Below are 27,694 nucleotides of genomic sequence, written 5' to 3'. Positions count from 1 at the left end.
CCAGCTGTGTCGAGTATTTGTGTTCGAAAATAAAAAAAAGCAACGAAAATGGGAATATGGGAGAACGTGAAAGATTTTCGCAAATATTCCCATCAATATCTGGCAGCTTTCACCGGTAAGACATGATCATGTGAACATGATCTGTTACGGATCTTGTTGAGGTTGTTACAAAACCCAAAATTCATTGCCCAATGATCCATCGAATAAACGTGGGTGTCACAGTTATCTTATCGAACGTCCAATAACTTATTGTGGTTAATCAATGGCATATTGACTGGCCCAGACGCGACAAGCATACAGCACTGGAAGCTTATTTGTTCTTCTTTCTTCAAGGCACTCTTCTGATGCTTTCCGTGGCCGCTTCCTACGGCTGGACTTCACCGACGCTACCTCGTTTACTCAGTGATGACTCACCACTTCCAATAACTCCAGATGAAAGCTCCTGGATTGTGTCGATCCTCGTTCTGACTTCTATTGCCGGTCCCGTAGCATCTGCCTGGCTGATCGACCAGTTTGGGCGAAAGATCACGCTTCTGATTGCCGTTCTGCCCAGTATCGTGGGATGGATACTGATCGGTGTCGGTGAATCTGTGACGGTTGTCTTTATATCCCGTGCCCTGAGCGGTATCTCGTACGGTATGGCGTACTCCTCCATGCCCCTTTACCTCGGTGAGATAGCGTCCGATCAGATACGAGGTTCGATTGGAACGTTGCTCACGGTGATGGCAAAAACGGGTATTCTTCTGGAGTACGTCATAGGACCATATGTGGAGTATCGGACATTGGCATGGATATCGCTTGCCTTTCCTGCGACATTCTTTGCGTTGTTTCTCTGGCTTCCGGAGTCACCGTATTATCTGTTGGGAAAGCAACGTAACGAACAGGCAGAGAAGAATCTTCGCTGGCTTCGTCGGACAACTGATGTGCAGGGTGAGCTAAAAATGATGCAGGCTGCTGTGGAACGATCGCAACAAAACCGAGGTACCTTTAAGGATCTTCTAAATCGGGGCAATCGACGCAGTTTGATCATTATTCTCGGGCTGGGGGCTCTGCAGCAGTTATGCGGCAGCCAGGCAGTGATTGCCTACTCGCAGCAGATCTTCGACCAAGTGAACAGTGGGCTGAAAGCACATGAATCCTCGATCATCATGGCAGTGATACAGCTCGTTACAGCAGCCCTTTCTTCGTCGATCGTCGATCGCGTAGGACGTCGTCCATTGCTGCTCATTTCCACCATAGGATGCGCTGTTGGCACGTTCATCGTAGGACTGTACTTCTTCCTACTGGAACAAGAAGTCAATGTCGATGGAATAGGGTGGATTCCACTTGCTGTCATCATGATTTACATTATATTCTATACTGTCGGACTAGCGACGGTACCTTTCGCTATCCTAGCGGAAATATTCCCTACCAACGTGAAAGCAGTTGCCGCTGCCATTTACACCATGTTTGCAGGTTCGGTTGGATTTGGTGTGTCGAAACTTTACCAGCTTATCTCCGACGAAGCGGGAACGTATCTTTCATTCTGGATTTTTGCTGCCTGTTCAGCTGCGTTCGTAGTGTTTGTGTTTGCACTCGTACCCGAAACGAAGGGTAAACCACTCGATCAGATATTTGTCGAAATGCATACCGCCACCAGCCGGAGTCTTAACTGCTGTTGTCGATCTGACGCTAAACATGACCCACAGCATACCGCCTAACCGTACCAATGCTAGTTCTTACTGCTTATAAACAGAAAATTTTGATAATACAAGATCTATGTTAACCCTTAAACCGGAAAGAGTAAGCATTTGGTTCCCATTTATTATGTTTTCGATCATACTCAGCCAATCCGTGGCATATCGTTTCGTCGATCGAGCACTGCAAGGGTCATGTTTTTATCGAACACTATTAAACCCACCTCCTGAAGGGCACGCGTCAAACCATCCTCGTCTATCGTTTCCGATAGTAACGTTTCTCTCAGCAGCATGGCAGAACCAAGCGGCATCGTGAGCAATGTGCATGTATCATTAATCCTGCCGGTAGGTGAAAGAGCAAAGCAAATTAGATTGAAGATTTTGCTCATTGTGAGCGCATGTCTTACCGTTTAAACAATAAATTCGTTTTCTTTGCATACTGACTAAACAGCCCGAACAGGTTGCGGGTCATATCGAAATGAAACTGTTGTGCACCGCCGCTGGAAAATTTGGTGTTCATCACCATGCTGGAGATCACCCATTGGTCCAGCTCGGTCGCGATCATACGCACCACAATCATGAACACATTCGTCGACAGTTCCTGCTCCATGTCGTGCAGATGGTTGATGGTCATCTGAAACATTTCGCTTGCCGATGCCGATACCATGAGCGTTTCTTTCGCATCATGAGGGTTCATCGAAGGCCACAAGTCGTACCGATACGGGCGCGATCTCGATGTGATTTCATGCACAATCCACGTCACCAGTTCCTCCACGAGCTTCTGATGGCAGTAGTTTAGCTCTTCAATCGTACGATCGAACACGGAACTGATTTCGTCCACATCTGGGCCATACAGAGCGGCATGTAGATGCAGGTAGTGCACATTCTCACCCCACTCACGCAGCACCGAGGTCAGATAGTTGAGTGCGTTCAGAATTTTGGTCGGATTCACACCGTCGTTGTACAGCTGCAGTAGGCGACATCGAAAATTGTCGATCAGTTCGAGCTGCAGTTCTAGGAACTGTAGCTGCTGACTAGGCTGCGGGAGACAGCAATATCGCTCTTTGATTGCGTCCAGCAATCGTATGAACTGATCGGCACATTTGGGAATTTTCAATTCATCCAAGTTAGCCGGGTCGAGTAGTTCAAAGGGATCTTCTATGTTAAGCATGGCATCCATCTTATCCGTTGTGACTGGAATTTTAAAAAAAGAAAACAGATACATTATTTGATGTACTGTAGCTGAGTTCATAAAAACGGACGTACATTTCTTCTCTATAGCCATCCATTTAAGAAAATAGAGAGGCTGCACTAGCACCGATACCACACTGGGATAGCTGTTCGGATACCCGAGCGATGTTTTTAGATCCTGTTCAAATGGTAATACCTCGTCGATCAGATGTGCAAACAACGCCTCGTCCTGTACGATCTGTTCGATGTCTGCAATCAATTTCTCTATGGCTAGTTGTACCAATCCACGAACGAATTCCAACTGCAATGGAAGTAATGGTTCGTTTATTATGCCTGCAACCTAAAATCGCCATGGATTATGACCCTTTTGCTCACCCGTACACTACTGTTCGCTATACCGGCTCTAAGTGCAGGCGATTGAAAGTGCTGACCAACGAAGATGTGATTTTCCTTGGCCCACATCAGCACCTGCGTCAAATACCACTCTGGTCGATCCAGTCGATTCGTTTGCTTATTACCCGTAAAATGAAACTGAAAGCGCATTCTGAACGGTTTCACAAACAGTGCTATCGGTGTCGTATAATGCGGACAGATAATGCACGGCGTGAGTCTGACGTTCAGCAGATCCTGGTCACCGGGCAACTTCACCAGGAATAGATGTTCCGCCAACAGTACGAGCTTGTTGACGTGATCTTTGGAAGGATTAAACTGATCCAGCGATTGGTTCAGATTCGGCCATTTGATTACCTTCAGCAAAGATTCAAATTCAGCCGAATATTTCGCCGTCAGCACATCATGCCAGTGAAACGCTGTGTTACGAGCGTACATCTTCAGATGCGGCGCCTCAATGCCACTGATACGATCGAGAATGCTGTTCGGACCGGTAAGTGCCACGTACAGCGCGATTGGTTTACTATCATCCTTTCCGTTGATAGACGCTTCCAGCTCCTGACTAATGTTCTCGATGTCCTTCACCAACGCCATGTAGTCTCGTACGGTTTGGAGCACCCGGATTTCCTGCATCTTGTCACCCACCTCCTTCATCAGCTGATGGTATACTTCGATCCGACCACTTATATTCTCCTCAAATGCATCCAAACTGGTCTCCTTCTCGTCCAGCTCTTTCAGTTTGGTTCGACCCGTATCGATCATACTCTTCACGCTTGGAATGCATCCTGCATCGGTAACTGTAATCTGTGGTAAATATAAAACATAGTTTCATGACGCTTTGAGCAGATTCTTTCGAATACTAAAACATGCCTTGTCTCGCAAATCCTCCAACTCGGACCGATAATACTTGGCCAAATCGCCACATTTGTGGATGTTTTTGAGATCTGCCCCCAGCTCCTGATTGAAGCGAGCAATCAGACGTTCGTCCACCGTACTTCTGCTTCCGGCCATTGGTTAACAAAGCTATGTAGTAACACGTAAAGGATGGAAGTAATATTTACAATAATTTACAGCCCGGAACGAAATTTTAAACACATCACCAATGATTGTTGACAAATTACTTTGACGTTTGGAAGTTCGGTTGGCCGATGCAGGGCTGTCGTGTAGCATGGAATCGAAACGCACAAGAACCCTGCAGTTAGCAAAATGCGTTCATTTCAATTTCATATTTTCCATTAGATCTTGCTTTATTTTTTGATTGATTTAAAAATGTATAAATGTGGCTGGAATCTTGCTTTAGTCCGTGATAAACAAACGTCACAAGCGAAAAGGTTTGTTAGCAAGCTAACGACAAGTTTACGCTGTTGTTCAAATAAATATACTGAAAAGGTCAATCATTACTTTAAAACCGCCTTATTTCACTTCTGGCATTCGATACCTTGCCCATCATTGCTTAAGCGACTATTTTCGTGGTATAAAACCATTTTTCCTTAATTGTTACCGTTACAACACCCGGTGCAAATTGAACCTTGACTGCGGTGCTAGCACTGATTACAAATAGAGCTATGAACTAGCTAACTTGCAGTGTTGTTTATGCTTAAATCAAAGAATGCTATGGCGAATCCCCTGTTTTATGCTTTACCGGTGATTTCTTATTACTAACGTTTTTCGAATTTTCCTTCTCGTCGGAACTGGACTCGATGGATATCACGCTGTTGCTCTCGCCACTGTCTGATGCAGAGTCCTCACTGTCCTGTTCCTGGGGTGGCTTATCCTTTGCATCATCCGCTATCTCTATTACTTCGTCTTGCTCCAACTCTTCCTCTTCGTTGCTGGATTCCTCTTCCGCTTCTTCCTCACTCTCAGTATCGTCATCCGTTCCCGGCTTCTTCTCCATCATCGTTTTATACTCTTTAACTGTAATTTTCTTCGGAAGAATCTGTAACAGGAACTCCAGCTTGTCGTCGTTTTCTACGTACTGTGCGAGATCTTTGTACTCCAGCGATTTCTTCCCTTGACGGTGCGCCCCTTTGGCCATGTGTTCGATGAACATTTCCTGTAGTAAATGAAACACAATTGACGATAATTCTGGCTCTTGGTGTTAAGTGAATCCACAGCTACATACGGCGGCACGGCACATTAGAAACAGTGCTTCTGGATTGATGTTCCCCATGTCAGGCGAGGTTTTCATGACGGTACGAATCCGGGACATTGGCAATTGTGTTAACCGATCGTTATCCATGACTTAAGTACGGATTTATCTTTTAATTTATAAAATTAATATCCAAATTAAAACGAGCGCGAAACAACGCTTTCCGTGTTGACGTTTGAGCAATAGGTGGAAAACAGCTTTTGACAGCCTACCCAAACAAAACAAACGTTCTGGGAATGGTGACAGCAGAGGGAACACTGTAAAGTTTAGTCCAGGAAAACTGCCCCTAAAAACATGGTTCACGTCCCAGCTAAATTGGTGCATGTAAACCAAATGCTTAGAATTCTAGAATCGAAATTATGTGCATCGGCAACGGCCAAACATTGTGCAGGTATTGTAACTTTCTCATAAGGCTCTTGTCTGTAATACTATGAAGCGGTAAATATATTTCTACTATGCTGTGCAATGCATCTTTTCGTACATGTTCTACTCTCTGTCCTCGAAGTTTAGCCAAATGCCTGATTTTGGAGACAACAAAAAACAATTTCTGGCAAATTCCAGTGGCAGTTCCTGCTTCGGCGACAGCTTTACGCGATACTTGTTCAGCAGGGTCGCTATACCAATTTTGCTTTGATGCAAGGCAAATTTCATTCCTATAATGAGAGCAATGAAATTGATTAATAAGTTCCAAAGCAAAAAGTTTGCTCTATAATTTACCCAAACACAAACGAGGACCTTCGCCAAACCCGAGGAATGCATGCCTTGGGCGAGATGTTCGATTCTCTTCCGAGAAACGGTCGGGATCGAACTCGTACGGTGCGGGATAGATTTCGGGATCGTAATGAATGGCGAATACCGGAATAATTACTGATGTACCGCTTCGCAACGTTATACGCTTTGTATCGTTCGGAAACTGTGGCGGCAGTTCGAAATCCTTCGTGCAAATGCGCGGAAGAGTAAAGACCGGTGAATGCATCCGTAGCGTTTCCATCATAGCCGCTTCCATGTATACCAGCTTATGCAACCCGGCTTCTGTTAACTGTCCTTCAGATTCATCCATGACTGTGCGCAGCTCTTTCACTACTTTGTCCTGAATGGATGGGTTGGCAGCAAGCTAAAAATAAAGAGAGAGAGAGAGTATGGTAATGCTGACGTAAATGTGGTCACAGCTCCATACCTACCTCATACAGCAAATAACTCATCATAGTGCTGGAGGTTTCGAATCCTTCCGAAAGGAACGTTACCGAATGACCAACGATATGGTTCTCGTTCGCCTCTACTGTTCCGTTTTCCGACAAATTGTCATACATGGCCTGAAACATGTCATGGCGTTTGGCGTCCTTACGTTGACGAACGGTTTCTCTGACCATATGCCTAAACCATCGGTCAACATATCCAGGAATAAAGCTAAAAAAGGGAAATTTTGCCATTGAATTGATTGAAATTACGTCGTCATTGTGCTAGCAATCAATCACTCACGGTACGCGCAGAAGCTTAGCCAGTCCAGGTGCAAACAGAGCTAACTGCGATCGGATCGCCGTCATCCACGTCGGAGCAAACAGTGCGTTGCCCATGCGAACAAACTCTGCATTCGGGTTGGTGAATGATTCCGCGTCGATTCCAAAGGCAATACTAGCGACAACGTTGATCGTATACTTGGCACAGATCTGGAAGAAAACGCATCCACTCATTCAAACGTTTTCCAATGTTTCCATAACAAAGCTATACTTACGTCCTTCGCCTCGAAATGTCCATCCATTTTTCGCGTCCGTGCAATAAACTGCGCAAAGTCTTGGGCCACCTGTTGCACCAGCGGAAACGTGGCACGGATCCGGTTCATTGTGAACACGGAAGTCATCTGGCCGCGTCGTTCCTTCCAGCGTTCTCCGACCTGCACGAACGGATTGTATGCGAGCAGCGGATCAATCTTCTCGTCGATTTGAAAATCGTTCTGATTGAAGGAGGAAAAGCTACTGGTCAGCACCTCTCGCACCAGCTCCAGATCGCGCACTACAATGCCCGGTTGGTTCGATATCTTGTAGAACCCGACCCAGCTTGCTTGCGGAAACGCTCGGTACATCTCCTCAAAGATCTCTCCGAAATGCTTCTGACCGGTCAGCTGTTCCAGCAGATTACCAAAGATCGGCAGCGGCTTCGGACCGGCCACATTGCCCATCCGGGTCCAATAGCTGCAGCTCCATTTGAAGTACAGACAAACGGCTAGCACCGTAAGGGCCACGTACAGGCCGAACATTCTTCGACAGGTTTCGTATCCTCACCGACGGACGGCACCAAAACGACTAACTCAATCGACCGAAAGACAGTCTGGAATTAGAGGTACCACCGAAGACGCCTCGGTTTATATTAATTGGACGGAATTGATTACGACGAAATTCACACACGAAACGAAGATAGAAACACCTAACCGTCCATAGGCCTTACGCTGCGCAGTGGGTCTTATCAACACCGGTCTGTGTGCGCTTGTTTCATCCCCTATTTTCCGTTACCCCTAGCGCTTCCATTCAACACAACACTAGAACTGTCAACACGATCGTTGTGCTGTATGGTAAATGGTTCTAGGCAAACAAATGAAACAAGCAATATGTGCGCAAGATCGCAGCGCAGTTGAAGATGCACTTCGCAATTAAACTGTGTGTAAAAATCTCGCCGCAAATTTTTTCTTAAACGGTTAGGTAAAGGTAAAATACTGCCACAAATGTTCAGTTTCCGCACAACCTTGAAAATGCCGATCTAAATCGATTCCGAACTATTATGTCACCAAACATAAATTTTCCCATAGCATCGTCCGACCGAGGGGAGGTCATTTGCATATTGTTGTTCCTTGATTTGATCAAGCAATCTAAGCTTATTGGCTCTCTGGCAATATCTTTTCTCTACGTATCTCTACCGAACGTGCCCAATACATGATAACCGGTTTGTTTCATTCGCTACTCTCGAACAGGCTTATCTTATCAGACCGCCTCGTAAAACACCGAGCAAAACTGCAACAAAATACAACAGTACTACTGCATCGTTCTACCGCATTTCAGACACTTTGGGAAGGTAATGAGAAGTGCAGCACAGCCCACAATGGCTACACCCACTACTAACTCTGTAACGGATACAGTGAGCAACGGAGTTTTACACACGAAGTTAGACCGCATCTTTAGCTCTCCCGCTGAGCCGGTAGAGCATGTATCTTATTCTATGGAAATAGCTGCCAAAGATGACATCGATATCGGACAGCTGGAGCGGTTAACACCGCAACCCGTCTTCTGTGCCCTACCCTGGATTTTGGACGATAATCTACGTTACGCCGATGACTTCCTTCGGGCACCGACTCTGCAGTTGACGGGCCAGCTTCGCAAGGCACAGTACACCGTGGTGAATCATGTTTCCTGCTATAACATAACGGAGCAGCAGGTGGATGGGCTTCTTTCAACTGGCATCCAGAACCTTTTCGTCATCCGTGGAGATACCGTGGACGCGGGCCAGAAATTTCAGCACTCCGCGAGTTTGGTGCAGTATCTGAGGAGTCAACAGCAACAATCGGACCGTCCCAAACTAACGATCGGTGTCGGAGGCTATCCGTACGGTCACCATCAGTCACCTTCAAAGACGGAAGAGTTACGTTATTTAAAGGAAAAGATTGACCACGGTGTTGACTTTCTGCTCACCCAAACATTGTACGATGCGGAGTCCTTCCTTCGCTACCGCCAACAGTGTAGGACGGCAGGGATCAACATTCCCGTAATACCGGGCATATATGTTCCACACTCCTACCGGCATCTGCGGGCCATGCTGAAACTGACTCGCATCACACTTGCGCCGACCATAGATGCCGCTTTCGCGGCGCACGCCAACGATGATCCGGAACAGTTTGAAACATTCGCAGTGGAACATTTTGTTGGAGTGTTGCGGGAGCTGCTAGAATCGAATGCAACGTCGAGTGATCCGATAAAGTTGGTGCATTTTTTCTCGTTCAACAAGTTTGCTCTGTTGCAAAAGGTGCTCCACAAGATGAATGACTTTTTCCATTAGAGTTCCGATCCAAACTCCTTACATATTCACATACTCCTCTTGCTGGCAGGTGCAGATCTCAGTCCTTGTTGCACAATGATTCAGAAGAAAATTTTAGAAATGATTCACCATACCTCAAGTAAAGAAATTTAGTAACATTTTGTGATACTTTCTGCTGGTACGGGCCGTCGTCAGTGTATGTTGAGTAGTTTCTTTATTCGTTCCATATATTTCATTATTTTTCTCGTACAAATATGATGATGATGGTGAATGTTTCATAGCTTGTTTACTGCAAGTACACATTTTCTTTACCAGCACATGCACTCCGTCACTAACTGGCGCATCTCGTCCTTTTCTACTTGCACGCGTTTAATAATGCCCTTTTCGTACTGTGCCTAATTTTGTCCATTCCACTCGCTTCACTCGCTTCCTTTCCTTTTTTGTATTTTGATTTAATTTTACATGCTTCTCATGGCGTTGTCGGTTGAGATGTGGAGATCCGCATGCTAATTGGAGTTAGTGTCGATTTCCTTTTTCCTTTAAACCCATTTTTAGCTACGTTTGACCTGAGGGAAACTTATGCATCCTTTTTGTTTTCAAGAACAGGAATTTTAGGAAAATATACGGATTACACCATCGATAAGGACTGAAAACATTGACCTTTCGGCGCACCCTCCTGTTCGGGTCTAGTAGTCTTGTTCCCGTCGGGAGGATTTTTGTTTTAAATAGTTTTAGCATCTGTCCTATTATGTTTTCTCGCATCTTGGGGTTTTTTCTTCATCTATTAAAATTTTCAAAAACTTTTTAACGATTTTTGATATTTCTAAAATATACGCTGCCTTTGACGTGTTTTTCTTTTCTTTTAACTGCTCTCTTAATCTGTGTTGTTTCTTGGGTACCATGTAAGTATTTTAAACGAGTGCAAATAATCTGTTTTGTTTTTCTTTTTTTAAACGATAACGGCGAATTGTGTTCCACCGTTTTGTTTACGCGTTCTCTTGTTGTTCGTTTTAGCCAAATAAGGTTTGCGTGAGCGTTCTGATTAATGGTGCGTAGCAGAAGTATTTCTTTTACACTCTGTGTCCGTACGCAAACTGTATTGGATAAAACTGCGACACTGATACGCCAGGAAAACGTTTCCTCAACAATACGTACTGAAAATGGTGCATTGAAGTGTCAGGCCACGCTTATCGATCGCTCTTGATTACATGTACTCCTCGTGAAAAATTGCTGTAAAGCAACATATTCTTAAGTTTCGAGCGTAGGGCGAAGCACAAAAAATGCAAATGTTGGCAGGGATATTAAATAATAAATACGATTCGGTGTCTTGCTACGCAAACGTACAATAAATAATACAATGTGAAATGAATTACTAACGGTGCAGCCGAGAGCATTTAACGTCTGCTACAATCCTACCGCCTATTTTTGAGTTGTCCCGATGGAGTCGTTTTACAAGAGCGATCAATAAACCTATTTTTAACGCTTAATCTTGTTGCCGATTCTTCATGGCGTGCGCCCGGTTGAAGTTTTCTTTTCTCCCGTCTCAACATTAATTACCATATGCCTAATCGGAGTTTTGCGTTTGCTATCTTATCTGTGATGTGTTGCAATTGTAGTGAAGTCAACACGGGCCCTTACGCGTATTCGGTCTAATTTCACATGCCAAACTTAAATAAAATGTGTTTCCGTACCGATCCATTTGTTTCGTGATCACTCGTTTCTTCATATACTGGAAAAAATGTATTTTTTTTTTTTGGTTCGTTTTGCCTGGTCTGGTAAACATTCGCCAGTAGGACTATTGCTATTGTGTTTCTGTGCATGGTAGAGAGTATCTGTATGCTGCTGATTGGAAATGTTTTACGTGACGACAAACACGGCTGCTGCTGCCGTGTATCACGTCCGATCGAGGGTTGCTATTGTTAAAAATGGTATCGCTGCGGTATGTTGTCGTAACTGGGGATGTACGATAATGTGATTGAATAGTGAAAAAATACATTATTTCTTACAGTTAGATACTTGTATACGAACACTAGCAGAAACACACTTAAATTAAAGGTGTAGTTGCAACGATGCTCTTTGTCAGCAGCCCTGAGAAATGATCGTTAGTGCCTTGGAACGGTTGGTCGTGCCTCATAGAATGATCAATTTGCTTGGCATTCGGAGGCGATAGCGGGCGACCGATCTTCCTTTAGTGTTCATTAGCGCAATAAGACCTATCCCAGGGTGCTCGCGTTCTTTACATGTCGTCCTTGCACCTTGATAAATAACGTTTGCGCTCAATACAGACCGATCTCAGACATCCAAACCGATGGCAAACTCTGACGGCTATAGTTAATATTGAACGTGAACGTTTCCGCGGTACGCTTCGGAATCTAGTAAAATCTCGATCGCCTCTACTTACGATAAATGTATCTCCGACCAACCGAACAGGCGCGCTTACATTTCGTATGTTCGGGATTTTACTGCATTCCTCTGCGTATTTCGTCTACGGTCGACCTGGACAGCTAGCAAACAGCATCTACATGTGTCAGACCGTGGGCTGTCCCGCGCGCACATTTGGAAAAGCAGAATGATGAAGGTTATCAAACGAAATACACAAACTACGAATAGTACTACTTTGTGACACCATCAATTAAGGGGTAGAAATATCGTAAGTAACAATCATTGACGCGCTGACTAGGGTCTCAGTCGGTGCCTCTTCCCTGAGCTGTCGTTTCTACCGGCCTAGTCAGCGATCAAGAATCTACTGTACGATAAAGTATGATTACCCTAAGCTGCTTCCACCGATGCAAAAGATAACTATTATATATCGATTCCCTTCCTTGAAAGCCACTATTTCTTACGCTGCTTTTATCAATGACACAATCTCACTATTCCTCTCTCGCTCCATTTTCCATTTTCCGTCTTAGCTACTGTCTTAGTTACTGTTGATTCAAGAACCTTCATGCACATCTTAACTTTTCACTGTTTGTTGTTGGCCTTCGCTTCACTTCCATTAGTCCGTCCGTTCCTCTGTTCCACCATGTGTTTCTTCAAACTCTTCACTTAGGTAAATGGTAATCAATTCTACTGATCTTCATGCGTTCTTCCACGAACGATGCTAGTTACCGACACGGGTGTCGTAACGTTGACCATACAAATATTCTTCTTCAACAATTTTTCGCACACAGTACTGCAGCTTTGTGAAATGATGTTACACCAGGTTGAATCTAAACTTCTTGTCGGACTTTTGTTTTAATTCTGTACTGGGCAAAAAGGCAACATAACATCCTTTTTGCTTGTCGAAACGATTAAGTTGGGTTTGATTAAAAAAAAAAACAAAAGCTTGCAGCACTCTGTGCAACTTTTCTCTCCATTTGTTGTATGGAGAAACAAAAATATGCATCAAACAAATCGCTAATGGTTGCGCAAAAAAGTTTAACAAAACGTAACAAGTAAACAAAAAAAAGTTACAAAAGAATTGAAAATCTGCTTCCATTATTCATCTAATTGCCCCGGAGTTGGTTACAGAATTTTCCCGTTCTTCGCGATTCTAATGCTTCTCTTGTATTGTTAATGTATTGTTTAAACTTGCTGTTGCACTCCGGTTGCATTTAGTTAACATCGATAACGATTACACATACATTCACTCATCCTCTCCCCGTCACCTGACTTCCGTTGATCTCGGCATCTCACATTCCCCGGCAATGGATTGGTGTCGTCCGCATAATGCCATGTTCTTCTTATTTATTGTTGGATGTTCCTGATGAAGACACCGTTACCGTTGACGAAGCTGCTCCTGTTACTGAGCTTGTAGAATCATCCGAAGCGTTGTTTGCTGGTGCTTTGGGCTTTATATTGTCCAGACCAATTTTGGACAGAATTTCGAGGGCTCCACGTGCCGCCTCATCGTGACTTTCCTGGAGACTTGCTCCGCTACCATGACAAAGCTGATTCGGTTCCGTGGACAGTATCACTAATGTTAGATATTCACCATGATTACCCTTTGGAAAGTCGGAAAATTGTACCTAAAACAATGGAATCAATGTAGAAGGCATTAATTTTAAAGATTCTGTTGCTGCTCTATAATAAACCTGATAAACTATTTTTGTATATTTATTTTTTTTACCTCGAATTTCAAAAGCTGGGCAAGATACAGGAGCTGCTCTTTCTTTGCACCGATGGCGGCTTTCGGTGCAACTGAGGATGCACTTGACACTCCGGAACTGTTCGTTCCCATGCTGTCGGTTGAAGCGATACTGTCGTTCAACGAGTCATTGGATGTTTCACCTTTACCTGTCGAATTGTACCAAAACGCATTGTCCATATTATATTCGTTTACAAAAGACCGAACATCGTCCTCCATTTACCTTGATTTGCACCACTTGAAGATGTGACATTTGGTAGGATTTGTGTCGCAGATGGCACGCCGTTTCTTTGCTCGTCCTGGAACCTAACCTTTCGCGAACGCTTGCCACCCGGTGGAGATGAATCGTTGGCCGCGCCAGGCTGGTTTTCCTTGTTTGCGGCCCCATCACCACCCGTCGCAGTCGGTCCCTTCGACTCCGTTGCGTATCCCAGCTCCGCCAACAGTGCTTCGGCCGCGTTCCATTTGGCGGCCTTTTTCGTCATACCGACACCAGTCGCCTGGCGTCCACTGGCACTAACCTCAATGGTGAACTGGCGTCGTCTGCCGACATTCGGTCGATCGTTCTCCAGCAACGTGTAAACGGGTTGCTTCTCTTTGCGAGCCTGCTGGATCTGCATCAAACGTGAAATGGGATTTTCCTTCTCGGCCACGTCTGCAATCGATTTTTCTTTGATAAGATTTCGCGCCTTTTTCTTCGCTGTAGCACCATCCGCTGCAGTCGCAGATTTCGCATTAGATTTACGCTTTTCGCCACCTTGAGTGCCTGGGCTGCTTTCGCCCCACAACGGAGGATACGTTTGCTGTTCCACACTTTGCAGCTTGCGTAGCTCTTCTAGCATTTTTTCGGCGGCCCGCTTCTTCGATAGCTTTTTGCCTGTTCCCTCGCCTTCAGTTATGATCGTACCCACCTTGCACTGAGTCACAAACACAGTCATATGTGGTGGACCCTTCTCACTGATTACCTCAAATACGACCGTCAAACTACGCTGCACTGCTATCTCGTGAACGAGTGAAATTGGTGACTTCAGTTCCGCATTTGGATCGTACCCGTCGGCAGATGTGCCAACGCCATCGCTTGAAAGAGTATCACCGTTGGCTGGACATTCACCGGATTTGCCCTTGCCTTCGGCACTATCCGCAGTTAGCGGTTTCAACACTTCCAGCGCTCTGGCAGCGGCATCGTGTCGTGCGGCTTGCGGTGTGTGACCTTCGCCAAGAAACGTTCGTTCCCCAACGCGCAACGTTGCCTTATAGAACTCCTGCACGGATGCCACCGGTGCCGACGAACCGTGGTGTCCGTATCCTTCATGATGGTGATAGTTGTGTGGCGCATGATGACGATTCGCATGATCGTCACGCGGGTGATGACCGTGATGTTGCTGTTGCTGCTGGTGTCCCGGATGAAATCCACCCATGCCTCCACGTCCGCCAACACCAGCCGCAATACCCGTCGGTCCAGTGATCGCCCGGCACCAGTACCCATTGCCACCGGGTGCCCCCGCACCATTACCGCCATCGGCCGCGTATCGTCCCGCACCACCGTACCCCGTGCCGGGTGAGTGGGCAATACCCGGTGCGGACTTATCTTCCACCGGGCGTCTTCCACCGGTTGCAGTGGCCGGGACCGGACCTCCTGTCGTACCGTTCGCTGGACCGTACTTCGATACCGGTATCGGGACCGCCTTTACGGTGTACACAGTCGGTTCACCGCGCTTCATGGCCAACGCGTTCAGCTCGACCGTCGGAGTGAAGCTGCTCACGTTGCCCTTGGTGCCGGTTTTAGTGCGACGGTTCGTCCGGGCCGGTGGATGCTTGTACTTGGTCGCCGCGATCGCATCGCCGGCCGCCTTGTGTTGGGCCTTCTTGATGCTCGCCCCTTCGGCCGTGTACTCTTCATCGCCCAGCTTCAGCGTGACGGTGAAGTGTTTCTTGTGTGCCGGTCCGGATTCGCCCGTCAAACGGTACTGGTGCTGGATTTTATTGTACCGCGCCAATTCGTTAACTAAACACATGGTAGTTTTCTCTTTAATGTTTGCCAAGGCTTCTATCGAGTCGGTTGGAGAGTGTTGTGTCGCCGCCAACTGGTTGATTCCTCCATTCTGTCCCTCCGCCATCGATGACATTCCTCCGTTCGCTGGGGTAGTAGTAGCGATAGCCGTCGTGTCCGTCTGGTTCGCCATCGCCGGTACAACGTTTGAAACGGCCGGTGTGGCATTGGCGGCACTTACTGTCACTGCTATTACCGCAGCCGAGTCCTTTGGGAGTGGAACATCATTTGACTTCGAGACGATTTGCTGTTGTGGTTGATGCTGCTGCTGTTGATGCTGATTATGATGGTGATTGTGGTGGTGTCGATTACCGCCACTAGATGCAGTTCCAACAGACACCTTTGTCTTATCCATAGTCGATCCCGTCTGGTTCGTGTGATGGTTGTTCGCAATCCCCTTCGAACCGGGACCACAATTGCCATTCGACTGCAGCACACTATGGCCATGGCTGTGATGGACTTTATCTGAAACGACACACACGGTACATTATTAATCTACACGAATGAACGCTCATCTCCACGTGGTTGTTTACGTACGGTCCGTGTTAGATGGGATGTGACGCGTTTTCGTACCGGCCGGAGTCGCTGCTGAGACCACAGGTATCGGCGGTGGTGCTTGCATCGTCACTGAATGATGCACTGAAACCGAGGGCTGTTGATGCTGTGCCATTACTGCTCCAGCTCCACTACCACCAGCACCTCCACCACCACCACCACCACCCATCCCATACGGAATTTTACCACCCGGACCGGACGGATGATTTCCACCGACTACCGACGGGTGCGCAATCGAACCCATATGCTGCTGGTGTGGTGGCAGTGGTTGAGGTGGCTGCGGCGGTCCTACACCCAAACCCGGTGGCGAAGGATGTAGATGGGGTGTGGTCAATGGCATGGACTTCGGTAGGCCACCGTGCATGCTGTAATAAGGTCCCGGTGGCTTTCTCGCGTTTTGTGACTGGTGTGAGGGTTGGTGTGTTGGTGGCGGAACCTGCATCGGAAGGTGTGGTGCCATACCTGCTGCCGCCTGATGGTCGACACCGCGCGGATGATGATGGCGGCCGTTGTTTAGTCTGAAAGTGAACGGATAAAAGCAAGACAAAAACGCGTCAGTTGCGATAGCAGGAGTGCGAATATCCTTAGTGGATGAGGCGGTGCGCGAAAAACGTTTATAATAGTGTATGACACGCTGCAACGATCGTAGCGATTCCACGGACAGACGATGTCGTTGGTATGGCGCTGTGCTGACCGCAGCTTTCCAATAGTGTCTGCCATCCAGCAGCATGGTGACGATCCCGATCGTTCGTTTTGTCGTTCCACAGCGCGAACCACATTTGGTGGATGTATGCACGATCAGGTTCAGCAATGGACTGAGATGTGCCAGTGGCACACGTGTGGATCATCCATGTGGTTCAACAATCCTTGCTAATGCTACTCCTCGGTCAGTCAACATCTTTTGCAATTGCAATCGTACAGCACACACAGACGCGCTTAGGCATTTTCTGCATCTTGCGCACTCTTTCCATCTCCCTTCGGTCCTATTCTCCACTGATGGCCACATGGTCCTGGATGTCAGCTTCCACGCGGTGACAGCAGGATCTAGTAACCGCAATCTGATTTACCCTATTTACACACTATGTCATATATTATTAATATGAACAGCACTGTCAACTCTGTATTTCGATTGCGCACCATTCGGTATATCTGGCTCTCTCTCTCTCTCTCTCTCCAAGACTACCAATTTCCTTCGTAGGTTTTGGTCAACTTCACGCAAAAAAAAAAAAATGAATTTCTTGTCCAACCCATCCCACTTCAACTACTGCGTGTGCGTATCATCTTACTTCTTGCGCATTCATTGCAATCTTCGCCTATCGCCAGCACCCTTTAATCGTCTCAAAGGAAACATAACTCATTCTCCGGCGTTAGAGGTAGCGCGAGAGATGTTCCACCTTTTCCATCTTGCCAGTTATTTCTTTATGGATCTTCGAATGGACCTTCGGATGACGGACCTGTCTGCTTGCGCGTTGGTCTCCCTGTTTGCAAAAAAAAATATACAGCGCGACATCTTTTACCATCCATAGCTCCCTCTCTATTACACCCAACGGATGACAACTTCCTTTCCTTGAAGAATGCAGCGCAACGCAAGGGGTGTTGTTCGAGGTTCGAAACGGATTACAAACGGAGAAGAACTGGACTGACCAGTATTGTCGTCGGGCTCAGGGCAAGGTGAGAAAAGGATTTACGACCATTTACTGAATAAAACAAATAAATAATAGGACAGTTTCAAAGAGATCCTGCTGTTTTTCACGGCTACCGAAATATGACCGGACTCGGCGCTCAGTCTTCGCCTGCGTACCAAAGGGTGGCTACTGTATGGCTATGAGCCGTTATGCGGACTTATTACACCCATCGAATGTATTATAAGACATTTTACGGAACATTAAAAAATGGAAACTATTGGATGGAGTTTGGACGAGCAGAATTTTTCAGCATTTTTCCCAAATTTTTCAAAAATCTCTGACGGGCACGGCGGAGGTTGATTAGCATGTTTTCGGTGGGTTGATTTTTTCGACACCCTATCCCTTCCCTCTTTTGTCACCTCTTCCTTGCCATCTCTCCTTCAATTAATGCAATAACATTTTGATCGTCTTATGAGGTAAGCAACGAGGACATTTAAATGTTTTCCTTTGTTTTTTTTCCGTATCAAAAAGGGTGCAAGGAAAGGGCATAGAATTGAAAATTGGGTAATTTTTAAAATGTCAAGCTCAATATTTCGAAACGGCACAAAATCCCTGTTAGGAAAACACTGAAATAAGTACAATGTTTAGTACCTAATGTAATGGTAACTAATTATTTTCCATTTGCTCAACTGAAGGCAAGATGGAAATCTCGCTGCACAAAAGGAAAAAAAATCTTATCTACGATAGCAAAGTTTTACGACAAAACAGATTGGTTAATTGGAATATAAGCCAGCGAAAGGTTGGTAAGGATTATATCTCGTCCGTTCGCAAGCCACCATATGCATTGATCATTGTACGGGGAAGACGACCTGTGTCCTGTGGTGTCGTACAATTGATGCTTTCGGCGCCACGCAGATCAGACAGGCGTAGACAACATAGAAGCACAAAAGATTGCCCATTCGTGACGAAACCGATGCCATGATTCGCCATGTAATTTGTGCCTTCTTTCACACACAAACACACGAATGAAAAAAGAAGTATTTTAGTTGCAGGATTCGTCCCTTTCGCTGTCCGGGTTTGGGTTTAATTGCCATTATCTGCACGCTCCGGTGCATTGTGTTCCCTCTTCCAGGAACAAACGCTGACCCGTCATTTTCTTCACGGGCAGCTATAAACGAGATCCTGCTTAGCTGTCAAGCTGTCCATTTGGGTTACCCCTTTTTCCGGCGTTGCGGCGGCTATCCTCGTCGGGCTTCGCTATGAAGTATTATGATCGTCGGGACAATGCACCGCTGTTGCAGTTGCACTTCTGGCAGGCGAAAATCCTTTCAATCTTACCATGCCGCAACAAAACAGAAAGAGAGAGAGAGAAAGAGAGAGCGAGAGCGAACGAAAGAAGAGGAGCTCGAAAGGGAGGGAAATCTCGGCGATGTGCAATGCAGTTTTTATTCATGTAGAACGGCCAAACCGTATTGCTATCAATGCATTTAATCCTCTCTTAACTTTTCCCTTGTTTATGCAAATAATTGCATCCATGGTTGCACATTTACCTCCAGAAAGACGGAGAGATCGAAAACATTAAAAAAGGGCTCTCTTGCTTTGTCGTTTTGGCCACCAACAGGATAAAAGAAGAGAAGCAAGGTGAAGGAAGATGGCAAGGTGACGCCATCAGTGGACAATATTTGCTCTTGTTTTTTCTTTTCATCTTTCATATTTTTCAGCTTACAATGTATGCTGAGATCATGATCAAACTATTACAAACATGAAATATTCTGCATGAAATATAAGAAATAAACATCGTGGCCGATTGGTTTGAACATCACTGTAAAAAGCACCACAAATGATGCATCATGGGGAAAATGCACCGAAAAAAGTGTGATTGCACACCCCACACATGTTACTTCCCTTTTCAACCGTGGCTGAGCTTCCTTTTGTTTGCGCTGTGGCAAGGATATTGCTTGCATTTGCTTATTATTTTGCTCCGCGTGCACAGCAGGATACGGGGACGTTGTGATTGATCTTTTTTTCCCCCGTCTCGCTTCTATGCCGTGTTACACCTTGATACAAAATATGCATTTCATTGCAATTTTTATTGGTCCAGGGATCGGGCTGAACGGACAGCAACGCACACACTCGCGAACGGGGTTTTGTCGTCGTTGTTTGATCCTGCTTCAGTGGCATATGCCAAAAAATAACAAGAGCATGCTGCAACATTATATTGTTTTTTTTTTTCATTCTTTGTGGTGCATAATGGGTCTTTGCTGCGTTCGAGCTGCTCTCATATGTGTGTGCGAGAATGTGTGTAATTTATTTTATTCGTACATCAACATCCACAGATAGCTGCACGTCTGCGACTGAAAGCACTGTTGCACAAACTAAGGCTGCGCGTCTTTACTTTCTTGCGACACTTTGTGTGTGTTGAGCGACCTTTCGTCCTTTCCTACCCTTTATCGCTTCAACTCATGTTTATGAATGAAGTAGTCATAGGCCGAATCGAACGGTGGCAGAATAATTTACAAACGAACAGGGACCTTTTGGAAAGACACAATTTCTATCTTCCGAAAGTGAGATGTGTAAGAGAATCTACTGTTTTTGTTCGGTAGACAAATCATATGATTTTAAACTCATTTATCGAAAACTATTAGTTATCAGCTAACAGAGTTTTTTTTTATGTAATTCAAATTTGATAATTAAATAACAGAAATTTTTCACATAGAGTGCTTCGATTTATTTCTGTAGCATTTTTTATAGTTGGAATAATTAAATTCATGACCATAATTATAATCATTAAAGATCATAATTGAAACTAATTTTGAGGAATCATTAATCTAAAAAAAATCTTGATTATGTGAAGATTCTTCAAGAATCTTCAGAATAGAGATTCAGCATCGTTCGCTGAGTTCAAAGAACCATTCAGATGCATTCAACACTAATTTAAACATTTGGAATGTATATAACATTCTCTTGTTGTTTGTCGGTATAACAACCTCAAGAAGTCTAGGCCTTCCATTCCAGACGGACGCCGCTGCCAATACACCTCCACCCATAACATTCTCTACACCGATGCAAATACTTTCCCAATATCGTCAACAATGGATGATGCACTTGTCCGATGACAAATTATCGATTTTACAGCGTTCAATTTTTGCTGCCAGGGTGGTGATTTTGCGACGTGCGCGATATTGTCGTTGTGGTGGACACATTTAATTTGCTCTGTCCGCTGCAATACATTACAGAAAAATGTTCAAACTGATTCGTTTGTATGCACACAACCAGTCAAAGTGCAACACCATTTTTCCTCCACACGCGCGTTTTCCAGCTCTCTCCACCCGAAAATGGACCAACTTCGACCGTAAACGGGCGTGATGGGTATGGACAGACAGAAAGACAAGAGCAATTGAAACATTAAAACATCTCCTACCTGCTCGCATAACAAAACCGATGCATCTGACACAATGTGCAGTCATATCATGCACATCATACCCCACACGCGAAATAAAACCCTTCCCGAACCATTATATCCCCAGGAATGTGCCCGGGGAATGTAATGCAATAACGCGCGCATACAATTTCTGCGAATGTATTTATTCACGCAGCTTTTTCCTGGAAAACAGTTGTCTCGCTGTGTCTATCACAACCGGACAACAGCAAACGAAACACATTTCGAATTTTACAGGAGCATCGAATGCATCGTTCGCAGGAGCATACCTCGAAAATCCACGAAAAAAAGTATCTCATTTGAGCAGTCCCCCTCAATTCAACAGGGAATGCATTTCACCGGGGTCACATATATCGTCCCATCATGCGGCTGTGTCGGTGAAAAAGGTGGTAGAGAAGGAATGGAAGCGTTAATGTTTTTCTAATTCATTATTCCGTTTCTATGGCAACACGGGGGCGATTTTCTCCAACAATTTATAGCAATCCCACCTTTTGCGTCCGTGAGCGATATGGGTAGAGAAGATAGCGGAGGTTTCATTTTTCAATCAATCTTTTACTTGTCGAATAGATTCCATTCGACGTATTTACAAAAGTTTATAATTAGGGCCGCAATGGAATTGAAATCCGTAAGTAAAGCAAGCGTGTGTAGGCAGGTGTATGTGTGTTTGTGTGTAGTAAACATTTACTACAGCATTTTACGGGCGCTTATTTATCGAAATCGAACAGGTAATTAGATGGTGTATAATTAAATTAAGATTCAATGGCTACAAACTTTTGTTGCGAAATTTTAAAAGCACGGTAAAAAAGCTTACCTGGTAGCGGGATGGTCACGCTGTATGCTGTGTGGTGGCAGGCTGGTTAAATGCGTTAAATGTGGTGGCGGTTGATGTGCCGGATGCATCCCTGGATGCTGCTGTGGTGCCATATGTCCGTGCATGATGATAGTGCGCGTTGCGTTGCTTTGCTTCAGGTCGCTTTCAATACCAATACTCTCTTCGGGCTTTTTTGACAGCGTAAACGCTTCCAATCGCTTAAGTCAAATGGCCATGTAAGCACGTGACTGTAAATAACACACGCGCCGATTACGGCACTGGATCCCGTGCTTTTGGTCTGCCACTGACTGTTTGTTCCTTTAAAAGAATAATCTCGTTGCCACTGGAAGAGAACGAATAAATAATTAGACAAATAGTCCAATTACATCAACAGCTTGCTGTAATTGTTGGGTAAATCTTTTCTACAGTGAAAGAAATAGCCACATCAAAACGTATGGCCATTGGACGAAGTAGAATCAGCTGTTTCGTAAGGACAGCGCACTTGTACGTGCGCGCGTCCAAGAAAGGACGAGACGTTGATACATGCAACAAGCTGCGATTCCAAGGAGCAGCAGACAGCAAAAACGCACCACGTCGGACCGTTCCGAGCATGAATGAAATAACGATCGATACGAAACGAAGGGGAAGTTGATGCGTCTTGGCTGCGTGCGTGTGTGCCATTGCAAGGCGCGGACAGACACACATCTGTCGCCCCTTCAGCAGCCCGTCGATGCGCTTTCCTTGTATTTTACACCCTACGAAATGCACACATTCCAGGCCGAACTTCGTGTCCCGTTTTATTTTTTCACCCCGTTGGATTCCCGGCCGTGCATGGGACGTTATTAATGCGCAATAGGTATATTCGGTGGGCAAATGGAATACTTTTTAATTCAAGGAAAACAACCAGCTGGTTCGAGGAGTAGGACTACAAGAATCGATAGTTTGACGAGCAGAGCGAGCATTTGTTTTATGGAAATGAAAAGTAAACCATACCTATATTGGTGGCTTACAATATTCCTCTAGTTGTAAAGTATGTTCCCTTTTTGGGAAATGGATTTAGCTTCTAGCATAGCGCCTACCTTTCTTCGTTGCGATGCAAGCGCAAAGGGTGTCCTGTTGGCAGAGCGACAAGAGAAAGAAGGATGCTGGCAGCTGCTTTTTCCCGAATGTTACAATATTGACATTCACCTGGCCCGAGCAAGTATCACAAAATTCACTGGCTTGTCTTGAGATTTCACACTTTTCGCGCCCCCACAGCTACATTCCATTGCATATTTAGCATAGGTACACTTTTTTCTCTCTTTTGCTACACTTTTCATACAGCATCCGAAGCCTTTTGTGCTTGGTTCGGGGCAGGTGAGCAGGTTTTGCTCTTTTAACACACTCGACTCGTTTTCACGCGGCACAAGCACAACACTTTGCTGGGCATAACACTAATTTACATTGCAGCTTTTTCCACTATGGAGTATGATGAGAATCGTCGGCAAACAGTAAAGAAAACAGTTTTGCTTTGTGGTGGATTTTCCGGAGGTAAAAAGCGAGTGAAAATTATCTAAACATTTGAGCGAGACCGATATGTCAAAGTCTACCTATCCTAGTGCAGAATGCTTCAAGGCCACCAGGCGATGGAAGGGTACCATTTCGCAGTCGCCATATTGATGCTTGTCACCATGTGAGATTGATATCAGGATTCTGTGTCGGATCATCGTTTCACGTGCTTCATGCTGGATATTGGTAAGATTTTAGGTAGGAAGTCGTGGGAACGTGCAATAATTAGATCACATAAGAAACATCAACGATTCCTAGAAATAATCTTACAATATATGGACGAGATTCATGCAATCGTAATGTCAAATGAAACAAAATCACAACGACTTCATTGTATGACCCGGTTATTAGGAGCTCCCAAACCCTGTTGACATTTCATTGCGAACTTTGCCAAGGTTCGTAGGTAATTTGAAGCGTGAAACATTTCAGCCACATATTTTAAAAATCTTTTGGCTGTAGTAACATCGAGGTGTCGCAAGTAATTGTTGTAAAAAATTGTACAAACGTTACAAATAAATTTAAAATGCAGTTTGTTGAGCTCGTACAGTACGATTTCGTACGATTTCGAAAAGGGTAATTGGAAAAGGCATTCCGACTTGTCGGATACATGTGTGTATCTTGGCCATAAGGAAAAGTGCGCCAAAACAAAAATTGTTTACTTGCGAGTCGCGCAGTACGGGTTGAGGTAACAATTTTTACCGAATTTCTCTTATCATACTAAAATAATCATGCCGGAAGAGGTGGCTTCCACATCGTCCTCAACCGGAGCTTCAAAGGAGGCTGAGGGTAAAAAGAAAAACCTTCCGTGGTAAGTAAAGCTTGTCGCTATCGTATGAATCCCCCTATGTGAAGGTATTGTAAGTATGGTTTTGTTCACAGGATTGAGAAATACCGACCGCAGCGCTTTGAGGAAATTGTTGGCAATGAGGAAACGGTCGCTCGGTTGGGAATATTTGCTACACAGGGAAATGCTCCGAATATTATAATAGCGGTGCGTTTCGGTTCAATTTTCATTGTCGCATCGATGTACTGTACTAACGTTCCATCTCCGTTTGTTAGGGTCCTCCGGGAGTGGGAAAGACGACAACTATCCTGTGCCTGGCACGCATTCTACTCGGGGCCAATTTTCGTGAAGCCATCCTCGAGCTCAATGCCTCCAATGAGCGTGGTATCGACGTGGTACGGGGCAAGATTAAAATGTTTGCCCAACAGAAGGTAACGCTGCCCCGTGGGCGGCATAAGATCGTTATTCTGGACGAAGCGGACAGTATGACGGAAGGTGCCCAACAGGCCCTCCGGCGAACGATGGAGATCTACAGCAACACAACACGTTTCGCGTTGGCTTGTAATACGAGCGAAAAAATTATCGAACCGATCCAATCCCGCTGTGCCATGCTTCGGTTCTCGAAGCTTTCGGATGCACAGGTTCTAGCCAAAGTGGTAGAAATCTGTCAGCGGGAAACGCTAAGCTACGATGAGGACGGGCTAGAAGCGATCGTTTTTACTGCACAGGGCGACATGCGGCAAGCGCTCAACAATCTGCAGTCAACGGCGAATGGGTTCGGGCACATAAGCGGCGCGAACGTGTTCAAGGTGTGCGATGAACCGCATCCACTGCTCGTGCAGGATATGCTGCAGCATTGCATCAAGGGTGACATCCACAAGGCTTACAAGATCATGAACAAGCTGTGGCGATTGGGCTATGCGGCGGAGGACATTATTGGCAATGTGTTTCGCGTTTGCCGGCGTATGGACATGAATGAGAAACTGAAGCTGTACTTCATCAGGGAGATTGGCGAAACTCATATGAAGATTGTGGATGGACTTAACTCGCTGTTGCAAATGTCCGGGTTGTTGGCTCGTATGTGTGAAGCTTCCTATGAACATTCCTAGGATCGGAAGAATTTGTTTACTAAAATAAATGGTTAAAATTAAAAAAAAAGTAGAGCGTTGAATAATTTTGCGCATTCCAAGCAGCTGTCAAACTCCGTTCGCAAATTGACAGTCGGCTAGAAACAGCTGGTGTACAGACATCAACAAAACATGGCAGAGTCGTGTGAAAATAGCGCTAAAGTACAGCTTATAAAACAGGGAGCCGAAGGTAAATTATACATCGGCACCTACAGAGGCACACGCTGTTTGGTGAAGGAACGCTTCGAAAAGAAATATCGCCATCCGGCGCTCGATCGTCAGCTCACCCGGCAGCGCATTAAGGCAGAACAAAAGGCCTTCCAACGATGTGCCACAGCCGGTCTACTAACACCAGCTCTTTACGGTGCCGATCTAGAGGAACGAAAAATCTACATGGAATATCTCGAAAAGAGCAGAACGGCTAAGGATTTCATCGATGAACTAACAGCCTCTTCGCCTGATGCGATGGATTCACCACAGCTACGGAAGTTGGCTGAAAAGATTGGCTACGTGGTTGGTGTGCTGCATCGTAACAATCTAGTGCACGGTGACCTGACCACCTCAAACCTGCTGCTGGATCCAGTGGAGAAAGATGCGGAAGATCTTCTGTTTCCGTATCGATTGGTAACGATCGATTTTGGTTTATCCCATTTTAGTGATAACAACGAAAACAAGGGTGTCGATTTGTACGTGCTCGAGCGGGCCATTCTAAGCGCCCATAGTCAACTGCCGGGTCTGTTCGCGATAATACTGAAAGCTTACCGTGTGCACAATACAAACAATTGTCAGGAAACGATTGCAAAGTATGAGGAGGTACGTGCCCGTGGCCGCAAAAGAACGATGGTGGGCTAAATTCAGTCAAGCGTTTAAGTTTACCCCACTTTAACATGATTTATTATGCCGCTTGTAAAATTAATAAAGTACAAGCCCGGAAAGCTTTCACCTAGAGACACCACCGTGTTCAAACTTTAAACCGTATGGAAGACGCGCGATAATTTAAGTTATTTTAAGATATTACAGCCGAGATGGCATACCTCCGGATGCTACTACAGTTTCTCCGGTAACGTAACTAGCATCATCCGACACAAGGAATGCGCAAACACCCGAAATTTCCTTCGGTTGTGCGATGCGACCCATTGGGATACGTGACAATGTTTCTTCTTTGGCGGCATCCGATTCTTGCAACTACAAAAAAAAAAACGAATGCAATCATGAGTTTCATTTAGGAATGTCCTACTGTAAGGTACTTACCGCTCCGGCAAATTTCGTTTGCACCACCCCAGGTGCTATGCAATTCACTCGGATGTTTTCTGCCGCCAGTTCCTGGCTGGCAGCTTTAGTCAATCCGAACAGTGCCGTTTTGCTGACGGAATATGCACCCAAAAGTTGGAACGGTTGGAAGCCGGCAATAGACGAAATAAATACGATACTGCCACCCTTTCGCTCGCGAAGAAACGGTAACGATTCCTTCGCCAACAGATAGGAACATTTCACATTGACCTCGAAAATTTTGTCCCATGCAGACTCACTGCATTCCAGCACACCTCCAACTTCCGGATTCACCGCTGCATTCGATACGAGAATATCGATGCCACCAAACGTTTGCGCTGCATGATCGAACAGCGCTTTCCGATCGTTTGCATTAGCGACGTGACACTTAATTCCGGACACCTCTACACCAGCTGATCGAAGCTCTGTCACGGCACGATCGACGTTCTGTTGCTTACGGCTACTAACGACCACTTTCGCTCCTTCCTGCCCAAGACGTTCTGCGATGGCATAACCAATGCTGAACAGGAAAACCGAATGAAGTGATAAGAAACAAGTTCATATGGGTTTAAAACAATCTAGTTATTACCCTTCCGTAGAGGCGGTTACGACGGCCACCTTTCCGGTTAACCGTTTAGCTGCAATTCCCGAAGCGCTGCAAAGATTGCGATCCATCGTCATGCGGATAGTTTGTGTGAGTGCAGCACTTCCAGCCATCGTTCGGAACATTTTCTCCAAATTGGGCACTCGTAGGAGCGTGCACTTTGAACCTGGTTGCCGCGCGATAAGCAAGTAAAATAAAAGGTACGTAGGATGATAAGAATGTTGCTGTCAGTGTTGTCCGGTGGTTCGTTTTTTCGATTATGGTGGAGGAATGATATGCACAATTCTAAATTGCACATTTTTTATGCAAAATGTCCTTTACATGTTC

At 45.4% G+C, this 27,694-nt stretch overlaps 9 protein-coding genes across 9 annotated transcripts; 4 read left to right on the top strand and 5 right to left on the bottom strand.

The window, feature by feature from the left end:
* The first annotated feature begins 48 nt into the window (after positions 1 to 48).
* LOC128711435 (facilitated trehalose transporter Tret1-like) lies at positions 49 to 1,700 on the top strand. Its single transcript, XM_053806312.1, has 2 exons — positions 49 to 115; positions 334 to 1,700. Exons 1-2 carry the CDS (start codon positions 49 to 51, stop codon positions 1,698 to 1,700), a joined length of 1,434 nt encoding a protein of 477 aa, XP_053662287.1.
* A 122-nt stretch (positions 1,701 to 1,822) lies between these two features.
* On the bottom strand, positions 1,823 to 4,268 carry LOC128714164 (RINT1-like protein). The gene is made up of 5 exons (XM_053809040.1): positions 4,128 to 4,268; positions 3,243 to 4,061; positions 2,943 to 3,168; positions 2,084 to 2,870; positions 1,823 to 2,015 (listed from the first exon to the last, which is right to left on the bottom strand). The coding sequence occupies exons 1-5, from the start codon at positions 4,266 to 4,268 to the stop codon at positions 1,823 to 1,825; spliced, it is 2,166 nt and encodes a 721-aa protein (XP_053665015.1).
* Positions 4,269 to 4,869: 601 nt separating this feature from the next.
* LOC128714247 (chromatin accessibility complex protein 1) lies at positions 4,870 to 5,499 on the bottom strand. The gene is made up of 2 exons (XM_053809121.1): positions 5,383 to 5,499; positions 4,870 to 5,313 (listed from the first exon to the last, which is right to left on the bottom strand). Exons 1-2 carry the CDS (start codon positions 5,497 to 5,499, stop codon positions 4,870 to 4,872), a joined length of 561 nt encoding a protein of 186 aa, XP_053665096.1.
* A 396-nt stretch (positions 5,500 to 5,895) lies between these two features.
* On the bottom strand, positions 5,896 to 7,663 carry LOC128716077 (probable cytochrome P450 308a1). Its single transcript, XM_053810998.1, has 5 exons — positions 7,142 to 7,663; positions 6,889 to 7,076; positions 6,591 to 6,816; positions 6,127 to 6,523; positions 5,896 to 6,062 (listed from the first exon to the last, which is right to left on the bottom strand). Exons 1-5 carry the CDS (start codon positions 7,661 to 7,663, stop codon positions 5,896 to 5,898), a joined length of 1,500 nt encoding a protein of 499 aa, XP_053666973.1.
* An 827-nt stretch (positions 7,664 to 8,490) lies between these two features.
* LOC128714903 (methylenetetrahydrofolate reductase (NADPH)) lies at positions 8,491 to 9,450 on the top strand. The gene has a single exon (XM_053809784.1). It carries the CDS (start codon positions 8,500 to 8,502, stop codon positions 9,448 to 9,450), a length of 951 nt encoding a protein of 316 aa, XP_053665759.1. The 5' UTR covers positions 8,491 to 8,499.
* Positions 9,451 to 13,151: 3,701 nt separating this feature from the next.
* Positions 13,152 to 22,160, bottom strand: LOC128711308 (double-stranded RNA-binding protein Staufen homolog). Its single transcript, XM_053806175.1, has 5 exons — positions 22,036 to 22,160; positions 16,143 to 16,678; positions 13,779 to 16,070; positions 13,538 to 13,704; positions 13,152 to 13,436 (listed from the first exon to the last, which is right to left on the bottom strand). Exons 1-5 carry the CDS (start codon positions 22,158 to 22,160, stop codon positions 13,152 to 13,154), a joined length of 3,405 nt encoding a protein of 1,134 aa, XP_053662150.1.
* Positions 22,161 to 24,311: 2,151 nt separating this feature from the next.
* On the top strand, positions 24,312 to 25,476 carry LOC128713523 (replication factor C subunit 2). Its single transcript, XM_053808384.1, has 3 exons — positions 24,312 to 24,391; positions 24,463 to 24,574; positions 24,643 to 25,476. The coding sequence occupies exons 1-3, from the start codon at positions 24,312 to 24,314 to the stop codon at positions 25,474 to 25,476; spliced, it is 1,026 nt and encodes a 341-aa protein (XP_053664359.1).
* A 150-nt stretch (positions 25,477 to 25,626) lies between these two features.
* Positions 25,627 to 26,346, top strand: LOC128714118 (EKC/KEOPS complex subunit TP53RK). The gene has a single exon (XM_053808994.1). It carries the CDS (start codon positions 25,627 to 25,629, stop codon positions 26,344 to 26,346), a length of 720 nt encoding a protein of 239 aa, XP_053664969.1.
* A 162-nt stretch (positions 26,347 to 26,508) lies between these two features.
* On the bottom strand, positions 26,509 to 27,492 carry LOC128715992 (dehydrogenase/reductase SDR family member 4). The gene is made up of 3 exons (XM_053810913.1): positions 27,353 to 27,492; positions 26,746 to 27,283; positions 26,509 to 26,679 (listed from the first exon to the last, which is right to left on the bottom strand). Exons 1-3 carry the CDS (start codon positions 27,490 to 27,492, stop codon positions 26,509 to 26,511), a joined length of 849 nt encoding a protein of 282 aa, XP_053666888.1.
* Positions 27,493 to 27,694: the final 202 nt, after the last annotated feature.

This window comes from Anopheles marshallii, chromosome 3, assembly GCF_943734725.1.
Source record: "Anopheles marshallii chromosome 3, idAnoMarsDA_429_01, whole genome shotgun sequence".
Lineage (NCBI taxonomy): Eukaryota > Metazoa > Arthropoda > Insecta > Diptera > Culicidae > Anopheles > Anopheles marshallii.
Note: the sequence above shows the minus strand (reverse complement) of the source record. Positions and strands in the feature narration are given on the sequence as shown.

Bases quoted from the DNA above. Each gene is read 5' to 3' on its own strand.
- LOC128715992 (XM_053810913.1), bottom strand. From the start codon at position 27,492: ATGTTCCGAACGATGGCTGGAAGTGCTGCACTCACACAAACTATCCGC. The intron at 27,284-27,352 runs GTAATAACTAGA...TTTCCTGTTCAG, and splicing joins GTAACCGCCTCTACGGAAGG to CATTGGTTATGCCATCGCAG. The intron at 26,680-26,745 runs GTAAGTACCTTA...TTTTTTTTGTAG, and splicing joins AAACGAAATTTGCCGGAGCG to TTGCAAGAATCGGATGCCGC.
- LOC128716077 (XM_053810998.1), bottom strand. From the start codon at position 7,663: ATGTTCGGCCTGTACGTGGCCCTTACGGTGCTAGCCGTTTGTCTGTAC. The intron at 6,524-6,590 runs GTAGGTATGGAG...CTTTATTTTTAG, and splicing joins TGAGTTATTTGCTGTATGAG to CTTGCTGCCAACCCATCCAT. The intron at 6,063-6,126 runs GTAAATTATAGA...CTCTCATTATAG, and splicing joins AGGTCCTCGTTTGTGTTTGG to GAATGAAATTTGCCTTGCAT.
- LOC128711308 (XM_053806175.1), bottom strand. From the start codon at position 22,160: ATGCACGGACATATGGCACCACAGCAGCATCCAGGGATGCATCCGGCA. The intron at 16,679-22,035 runs GTAAGCTTTTTT...GTTCACTTTCAG, and splicing joins CGTGACCATCCCGCTACCAG to ACTAAACAACGGCCGCCATC. The intron at 13,705-13,778 runs GTAAATGGAGGA...ACAATTCGACAG, and splicing joins TTCAAGTGGTGCAAATCAAG to GTAAAGGTGAAACATCCAAT.
- LOC128714118 (XM_053808994.1), top strand. From the start codon at position 25,627: ATGGCAGAGTCGTGTGAAAATAGCGCTAAAGTACAGCTTATAAAACAG.
- LOC128714247 (XM_053809121.1), bottom strand. From the start codon at position 5,499: ATGGATAACGATCGGTTAACACAATTGCCAATGTCCCGGATTCGTACC. The intron at 5,314-5,382 runs GTATGTAGCTGT...CATTTACTACAG, and splicing joins TTCTAATGTGCCGTGCCGCC to GAAATGTTCATCGAACACAT.
- LOC128713523 (XM_053808384.1), top strand. From the start codon at position 24,312: ATGCCGGAAGAGGTGGCTTCCACATCGTCCTCAACCGGAGCTTCAAAG. The intron at 24,392-24,462 runs GTAAGTAAAGCT...TTTTGTTCACAG, and splicing joins AAAAAGAAAAACCTTCCGTG to GATTGAGAAATACCGACCGC. The intron at 24,575-24,642 runs GTGCGTTTCGGT...TCCGTTTGTTAG, and splicing joins CTCCGAATATTATAATAGCG to GGTCCTCCGGGAGTGGGAAA.
- LOC128714903 (XM_053809784.1), top strand. From the start codon at position 8,500: ATGGCTACACCCACTACTAACTCTGTAACGGATACAGTGAGCAACGGA.
- LOC128711435 (XM_053806312.1), top strand. From the start codon at position 49: ATGGGAATATGGGAGAACGTGAAAGATTTTCGCAAATATTCCCATCAA. The intron at 116-333 runs GTAAGACATGAT...TCTTTCTTCAAG, and splicing joins ATATCTGGCAGCTTTCACCG to GCACTCTTCTGATGCTTTCC.
- LOC128714164 (XM_053809040.1), bottom strand. From the start codon at position 4,268: ATGGCCGGAAGCAGAAGTACGGTGGACGAACGTCTGATTGCTCGCTTC. The intron at 4,062-4,127 runs GCATGTTTTAGT...TATTTACCACAG, and splicing joins TGGAGGATTTGCGAGACAAG to ATTACAGTTACCGATGCAGG. The intron at 2,016-2,083 runs GTAAGACATGCG...ACCTACCGGCAG, and splicing joins ACGAATTTATTGTTTAAACG to GATTAATGATACATGCACAT.